Source organism: Hippichthys cyanospilos, chromosome 16 (assembly GCF_059441005.1).
Source record: "Hippichthys cyanospilos isolate Australia breed blue-spotted pipefish chromosome 16, RoL_Hcya_1.0, whole genome shotgun sequence".
NCBI lineage: Eukaryota > Metazoa > Chordata > Actinopteri > Syngnathiformes > Syngnathidae > Hippichthys > Hippichthys cyanospilos.
Window position 1 is genome coordinate 17,006,280 of NC_142384.1, and position 7,967 is coordinate 17,014,246.

General features: G+C 42.9%; 1 protein-coding gene across 7 annotated transcripts; it reads right to left on the minus strand.

The window, feature by feature from the left end:
* Positions 1-1,803: 1,803 nt before the first annotated feature.
* On the minus strand, positions 1,804-7,867 carry LOC148411017 (lipid droplet assembly factor 1-like). Of its 7 annotated transcripts, none has more exons than XM_088437503.1 (7): positions 7,849-7,867; positions 7,068-7,167; positions 5,113-5,164; positions 4,869-4,999; positions 3,565-3,733; positions 2,718-2,866; positions 1,804-2,529 (listed from the first exon to the last, which is right to left on the minus strand). In XM_088437503.1, the coding sequence occupies exons 4-7, from the start codon at positions 4,941-4,943 to the stop codon at positions 2,485-2,487; spliced, it is 438 nt and encodes a 145-aa protein (XP_088293629.1). In that variant the 5' UTR covers positions 4,944-4,999; positions 5,113-5,164; positions 7,068-7,167; positions 7,849-7,867; the 3' UTR covers positions 1,804-2,484. The 7 variants fall into 7 exon arrangements, with proteins under 7 accessions (XP_088293629.1, XP_088293623.1, XP_088293625.1 ...); XM_088437497.1 differs by lacking the exon at positions 7,849-7,867 and adding an exon at positions 5,827-5,914; XM_088437499.1 differs by lacking the exon at positions 7,849-7,867 and adding an exon at positions 5,827-5,914 and having other exon boundaries at positions 7,064-7,078.
* Between the last annotated feature and the right edge of the window lie 100 nt (positions 7,868-7,967).

Consider the following 7,967-nt stretch of genomic DNA (forward strand, 5'->3'; position numbering starts at 1 on the left):
GTTTTTCTCCCCCTCACATGAAAGCGTAAAGCACTGTGGTTTTCCCCACTACAAGACTTGTACAGAATTCATTTGACTTGCAAATGCAGAATTCATTTTGTTGTCACACCCACGACCTAAAATAGTCAGCCTTTTTCAGTACAACACGTCACGTGATAAGTCACTGCTGTAAAGTTAAAACCCCATTTGACAAATTGTGATTAACCTACAAATCCCAATTTATGCCAAAGCTTTTCATTTGGAAACTATTTGGCCAACTGGCGAATGACTTGTCCTTCTGAATCCCGGCGATTGCAATGAGGTCTGATAGCCACAAGATGGCAGCAGCCGTTGAATCGGTCACTTGGGTAACTGCGCAAGTGACGCAAACGTGGGCTCACATTCGGAAATCACCAGGGAACCTTTGGAGTCATTTGGCAGCACATTTTCAGCTTATTGTTTGAAATACACTCTACAAACTATTATTTTTATAATCGAAGCTCGAAACGTGGCAAAATGTGGGGGGCAAAGCACTGCAATGTCATCACTATATGGCTGTTCAGATCCCCATCACGTGATTGGAAATCTCCCAATCACTTTTTTTTGCAGAAAGCCTTTCTATATACATGGTCATTTTTTGCGAAAAAAAATTAAACCTTACTATACATAGTCATGTTTTTGTGATAAAAGCCTTACTATACTTATACATGGTCATTTTTGGCACACCAAAAAAAGCCTTAGTTTATATTGTGATTTTATTTTTTATTTTTTTGTGTGCAGAAAACAGCCTTGCTATACTTGGTCATTTTTGGCACACACAAAAAAGCCTTACTTTATATTGACTTTTTTTGCGAAAAAAAGCCTTACTATACTTATACATAGTCATTTTTGGCACACAAAAAAAAGCCTTAGTTTATATTGTGATTTTATTTTTTATTTTTTTGTGTGCAGAAAACAGCCTTACTATACTTGGTCATTTTTGGCACACACAAAAAAGCCTTACTTTATATTGACTTTTTTTGCGAAAAAAAGCCTTACTATACTTATACATAGTCATTTTTGGCACACAAAAAAAAGCCTTACTTTATATTGTGATTTTATTTTTTATTTTTTTGTGTGCAGAAAACAGCCTTATTATACTTGGTCATTTTTGGCACACACGAAAACCCACCGGCCGCAATCCAACATGAGCACACAAAGCAAATGTTGTGTCCGATTCGTGGAAAAACCCATCGGCGACGGCCGAGTCCAAACGCCGACGTCAAGCGGGAATTCGCCGTGTCGTGTCCTTACCATGTGACCTCAAGCGGCAAAATTCCGGCTTGGAACACAAAACCGCAGCTGCAATTATTAAAAGCAGGAAACCACAAAAATATATATAAAAAAAAAAAAACAGTAGAGAAAGCATGCTGTTCTGTTGGAAGATTCTCATCATTTTAACAGTTTTAAAAGGTCTTGTAATTTTAGTAAAGACCTTTGGGAAAAAAACAAAAACATCGCATGCTAAATTTTGACCACGGAAGCATGTGTTGTTACATTAAGCCACAAACATCGTTATGCTTGAAATGACGATCCATTCAAATGTCTTTTCTTTTTTTCCTTTCAACTTTTCTTTACACTTAAGGTTTGACTTTTTAAAGTACGCATTAGAGTTCCGTAGGGTATTCAAGTAGGGTTTCAAAATAGCCATCGGCTTTCAAAGTAGGGTTTTTAAACGTAGGGTTCGATTTTCAAAGGAGGGTTTTAAGTTAGGCTTAGGTGCCCCGCCCCGCCCCGCCCCGCCCCGCCCCGCCCCTCCTCCCAACACACACACACGCACAAAGCTGAAGGTTGCCGTCAAAATTTTATTCGGTGCTTGACCACAAACATTCAGGCTTGTAAATATTGTAACAGTTCTTGGTGTCGGCCTCTTGCAGAAAATAAATACGCATCAAATCTGGTTTCAAAATGACACGTCAAGGCTTTGAAAGAACATTTTACAACAGGAGCGCTCGGCTTAGGGGTTTCAGGGCAGGCCTAGAAGTAGGGCCGGGCTTTCAAATTGGGCTTTTGAACGCGGGACGGCTGGCGGTTTCAAAGCGAGCTTTGGCTTTCAAACTAGGGATAGAGTTTCAAAATGGGCTGCGCTTTTCAAAATTGGGTTTGGAACTAGGGATAGGCTTTCAAAGGAGGCTTTTCAAAATGGGGCCGAGGTTTCTAAGCGGGACGGGGTTCCAGAGGTGGCTTTTCAAAGTGGGGCCGAGGTCTCAAAGGAGGGTCGGAAAAGTAAGGAAAGGCTTTCCGATCGGGCTCTGAAACGAGGGCTCGGGTTTGCAAAATGGGGCCCGGGTCCAAAGAAAAGCAGGGGTAGGCTTTTTAAACGTGGGGTTAAAAACGAGCATTTGAAAAAGTAGCTGAAGAACGAACGGAGAGGAACGCGCCAAGGTCCGGTCCGCCTTTCAAACTCCCCTCCCTCGGGCTTCTCGCGCAAGTCTCGGGCTGCGGCGTATTGGCCTCCGTAGTCCGCTACTCCGTCTTGTGCCTCCTTTCCTCCTCCTCTTCCTCGTCCACCTGCGCAAAAATACCATCGGCGTCGCTTGGACTCCAAGTAAGTCGGCGCTTTCGCTGGCGGCGAGGGCTTAGCGGCCAAACGGGCCCGAAAGCAGCTTAGGCTCAGTTTGACGTTTGTAGCGAGCGAGCGAGCGAGCGAGCGGGCGAGCGAGCGGGCGAGCGAGCGGGCGAGCGAGCGAGCGGCCCACCTTGCGCGGGCGGGGGGAGTTGTAGTAGTTGAGGACGTTGGAGACGGCCGAGTAAAAGGCGGCCGTCGCCGCCGCCGCCACCGCCGACAGGACGGCCGCGCCCGACAGCACGCACAGAAGGCTCACGGCGCCCGCAAACAGGAGGAAGCCTCAAACGGAAAACGCAAAGCAAAAAAAAAAAGACAGAAGAGCACAAGTCACAAAAAGAAACTGAGTGAAAAAATACATTCAATGCCCAATAAAAGAATAAAAAAAAACACAGCAAAATAAACAAAACCAATTCAAAGTTGCTAAAAGATAGAAATGTAAACGTTGCAAAACTTACATAAAAAAAAGCAAAGTAAAAATAATTCCAAAAAAGTCTGTCAATAAAAAATATTCACAATAGAATTTACAAATAAAAAACAAAAAGACTGAAAAATACAATAGCAAGTATAAAATAAACGATACAAAATTAAAAGGTCAAAAATACATTGAAAAAAGAAATTACAAAAAGATAAACATCTAAGCAAAAATAAAAATAGAAACAAATCTTAAAGTTGTGTGTCAAATAACAAACTACATCCTAACTTTCCAATGAAACAAAAAGAAAAGAAAAAAGAAGCGGAAAAATCAATTACAAAAATGCATGTACAATTATTTTAGCAATAAAAACAAACAAAAAGGCACTCCCAAAAATCAAATTGGAGCTAGGAACCAAACGTTACAAAAATGGGTCAAATAACACATTCAAAATAGAATCCCGAGATGAAAAAAAAATGCAATTTACATTTAATTTCGTATTAAAAAGTCAATACGGTCCTCCCGCAAACTAAAAACCAAAAGCGGCGGTAACGTCTGCCGGTACCTTCGAGGAAGAGAAAGCCCAGGGCCGACGTGACGGCCGTGACGGCGGCGAAGAGGAGGAAGAGCGCCACGGGCGCGGCCGCCATGGCGCAGAAGAAGAGCGCCGCCAGCGCCGCCAAGGGGTGGCCGCTCAGGTACTGCGCCGCTCGCCGACTCATCAGCGAGCTCACCTGTTCCGTTACAAACGCACAATCGGCCGATGGACTGGCGCCGCGGATGTCACGTGACGCCGTTTCCAGCCCTTTAAGTGGCTGCCGGAAAAGCCTTTTTCAAACTTTCATACGTCACAGTCACTGTCTCAGTCACGGTGTCTAAATATATTACCATTTAAGTGTAGTGTTTGTACAGCTAAAGGGAAAAACAGCTGACGTGAAATTAAATGTGCTGATTGCAGGACAAAGAATTGCCATTGGTTTAAATGTGTTTTTTTTTTTTTAAATAAATTGTCAAAACATTCCAACCGTTTAAAAAAAAGTGCCAATAAATATCAGTCAGTCACGGAGATGCCAATATGCTATTGGTCGATTAAGGTCACCCGGTCTCACTCACGGAGATGCTATTGGCCGGCGTCACACGTCAATCACAGAAATGCCGATATGCTATTGGCCGAACGCCTTTATCTAGCTTGATGGGACAGGATGGAAGGAAGGAGAGAAAATGAGTGAAAAACGGAATGTTGTGAAGACTTTGCAAACTTTATCTGTTAGACATAGCTTCTAAAATTACTAGTAGCGGCAAAGGAAGAAGTAAGAGGATGATGTTTTAGCATCTCCGTGACTGACACCGTGTCTGAAACAGTGACTGCGACATTGTAAGAGCAATAGCATATCTGCGTCGCCGCGTTGACTTTGCGCGTTGGTCTCTGCTCCCCTCCGCCTCCACCCAGCTCAAGTCACGTCGTTCCAAAGGTAAATGTCATTTTTCCTTGATATATGTTATTTAATTTGACTGTGCAGTAGATTATGTCACTCAATTATAATATGTGTATAAAGTCGTGATGTTTTTACCTAAGGTTTTTGCACGCGTTGCACGCATTCACGAATTAACATGGGTTTGGATTGCCCGTCATACCAGCAGTTCGAGTTACGAGCGTAGCCGCTGAACGGATTAAGTTCGTGACCCGGGGGACCACTGCATATGCATAAAAAATTGATTTCTTTTTAAAAATGATTTCTTTTAGTATCTCCAATTTTTTGACAAAGTTTTTTTTCCCCCCAAGTGGCTAAATAGCGGTACTCATACTGGAGTAAAATGTTGATCACCTTTTGTCAGTGGCGCCTCCTACTGTGCGTGTGTTTTGCGTACCTTGGGGTTGTTGTAGAGTTGGCTGGACACGGCGCTCCAGGCTTCCCACATCTCCTTGCCGCCACTCGGTTCCATGGCTCCTCACACACGGACGCAAACTGACACACACAGGTGGCGGTGGGCTGTCAGCGCTGAAAAGTTGCCGCAAGGTTACAACGAGTCGTCAATTTGGAGCGGGCGTTGCCAAGAGCAAAAGCGTCACAAGTGGCAGCAAAAGAATGTCCCCGCGCAAGACGGAACACACCCTCTTTAGCGCAGGCCTCCTCCTTCCTCCTTTTCTCCTCCTCTTCCTCTTCCTGCAGAAAAAAAAAACAAAACAATGACTGTTGGGAGTTTTGCTGCCATCTGCTGTTTACATTAATACATTACTGGCAAGACAACCATTATTGTACTTTCTTTACTTTTGGGAGATGACCATATTTCAGTACAAGTCGACCTCGCTTATAGGTCGACCCCCCCCCCCCCCGCCCCTTTTTTTTTACTTCAATTTGGGTGAATTTTACAAAAATGACAAGTGCACCCCTGACTTCAGTGGTTACACAGACAACCCAATTAAAACACATGGTGTGCGTTCTAAAAATGACAAAATGACGCTTCTTTTAGAGGCGTTTCTACAATGCACATCAAATATGAGCTCACCGTTAGCTAGCTTGACTCGAAAATACTTTTGAGGCTGCCAAAACTGTACACAAATTACATCGATGAAGTCAATCATATAACTGAATTACAGATGCCGCTCATTTCAATACAAAATGTTCATGCGCAAAACGTTGCACATGCTAACATATACCTGGCACGAACGAAAACGCTAACGGGATAAACGCATGAAAGCTAAAGATAACAAGTAACATTAGCTAGCATGTTATCCACAGTCACAAGTTGTTGGATCGACAAACAAGCTCATGGACAAATGCTCATAAATGACAACAACTTAAAAGAAAAAAAAAAGACAACTTACAGACACTCGAGGGCCACAATTCCCAGACAGAACAAGGTGTGACTGCTTTCAAGTGGGTCGTTCGTCGGCGCCGCGATCCATCACGTCGCTATTTGATGAAAATGGAACGCGGCCAATGTGCCAGATATATGAGATGGCGTGCCGGCGTATTGACGGAAGCATGTGTCAAGCGGAACGTGCGCGCCACAAATTGCGCCCCCTACATGTGATTGATGGCTTGTCAGCACAGTGTTCAATTTGCATGGGCTGATTAGAAGAATCCAATCAGCATTGGCGGATGGGGGGGGAGGGCGGGCATTTTACAAAAACTGTTGTTTGGAGCATAAAACCCTATCAAAATTCAAAACTGGGTGTTGTAAATATTTCTGTTGTAAAAAATACATTTATAACTCAACTAAAAAGGTAAAAAATGGAAGAATTTACATGGGGATTCATTTATTTGATTTTTTTGTTCCCCAAAATGAAACCCTGCGTTTTAAGCTCCGTATTAGACGCAGCAGATTATAATGCGCACTGTCAGCTTTCGGGAGAATTCCAGGCTTTGAAAATACGGCCATGAAAACTGCCCATGTCCGGAGATCCAAACGAACAACTGTTGGCTTCTATTGAATGCGCGCTAAGCGTTTCTCATTTGGTTGACTTCTTCTGTTTCAACGGCCAGCAGTAGCAAACTTTTTCAGGCCAGATGTAAAATCTATGAGGCGTTCTTGAATAATGAGGCGGAATGGAAAATGCGCAGGTCACTGAGTTTAGAGTAGGAGGGAAAAAAACAACAAAAAACTGATGTTGTTCTGATGGATTATTGTTGCTGGCAGAATCGTGTTTTTTTTTTTTAACTACCTGCTAAGTGCTTTGTTTTTTTTGTTTTTTTGCTGTCGATCTCCATGCAAAGTGTTCAGCAGGAAGGAGAAGGGGCTGCAAGCTTGTAATACCTTTTTTCAGCAATTGTGACCTTTAGCGAGGCTAACGCGAGGTCCACAGGCGACCTTTTTTTTTTTTACGTGCGCTTGTTTGCAGCCGACGGTGGTCTGAAGTAGTCGCTTTGACATCGAGGTGGCGTGCTTCGGCGCATGAAAGCGGCCTGGCTAATAGATTAGAAGGGCAGCTGGGGGATTAGCATGTTGGCGTCATCTCTTTCAATCAGGATGTAGGTTGCTCGCTTCAATGGTGCAAAACGGCAACTGATGTGTGTTTCTTTAACTCGCGAGACGAGAATGAACCTACGAGAGCATCCTACCTACCGGTCCTGGCCGTGCAGAATTCGGGCTTCCCGGCAGAGGAATCTCCAGCGGCTGGGCAGGAGTTGAATCTTCTTCGCCATCATCAAATAAAAGATGGCCTCTACCAAACAGGAGCATCTTAAGACACAAATAATGTACTCTATAATTCTGTTAGTGATGTCAATTTATCAAGAAGCTACATATACTGTATGTATACGTGTGTGTATGTACACTTTTTTTCAAGGTTTTTTTCAAGTGTTTGGCTAAAAAAGGGTCTAAGAGCTGGTGAATCAAAAATTTAGTAAATGATTGGCTACTCAAGTGATTTTAAGTTAAAAATAATATATTTCAGCACTTTAGGTAGAAAAGCAACCATTTACGTCAGGTTATTAAATACTAACTTGGTACTGTTTTTTTCCTTTGTGTGGAGAAACTTGTTTCTACAGTGCACATGACAATAAACAATTAGAATCTTACATCACCGTTACTTTAGGTAATGTGCTTTGAGTACTTAATGCAAAAATTACTTTCGTGCTCAAATACAATATCTTGAAGGAATCAATTACTGTGGCACCTAATTAATTTTGTACAAGCTTTTTTTGACGCGCCTGGCTTTTGGATTGAATGAGTTCATTTGTGTCGTGTTGCTCGCCAAATGACCCGGATGTTCGACTTCAAGTGGCTAATGCTAAAGGCTAATTCTTGACTCACCACCAACTAACGCTTTTCTAAGAAACGCCAAATTCATTCAACGCAGTTTGGCATTGCCAGTTGGCTCTACAAAGTAAACGATTACACTTACTATTACGTTTGAGTAAACATGTAGTAGCAATTATGTTTAGGAGGAAAACAGAATTGAAACCCACTTGGAGTAGCAAAGAAAACGTTTTTCCGTCGCGTAAGATGACAACTGCCCAGCCG

What these genes read in the sequence shown, in the direction of transcription:
- LOC148411017 (XM_088437503.1), bottom strand. Translation starts at nt 4,943, where the DNA reads ATGGAACCGAGTGGCGGCAAGGAGATGTGGGAAGCCTGGAGCGCCGTG. An exon ending in AACTCTACAACAACCCCAAG is followed by an intron (nt 3,734 to 4,868) that starts GTACGCAAAACA and finishes GTAACGGAACAG; the next exon opens with GTGAGCTCGCTGATGAGTCG. An exon ending in ACTCCCCCCGCCCGCGCAAG is followed by an intron (nt 2,530 to 2,717) that starts GTGGGCCGCTCG and finishes ATTTTTGCGCAG; the next exon opens with GTGGACGAGGAAGAGGAGGA.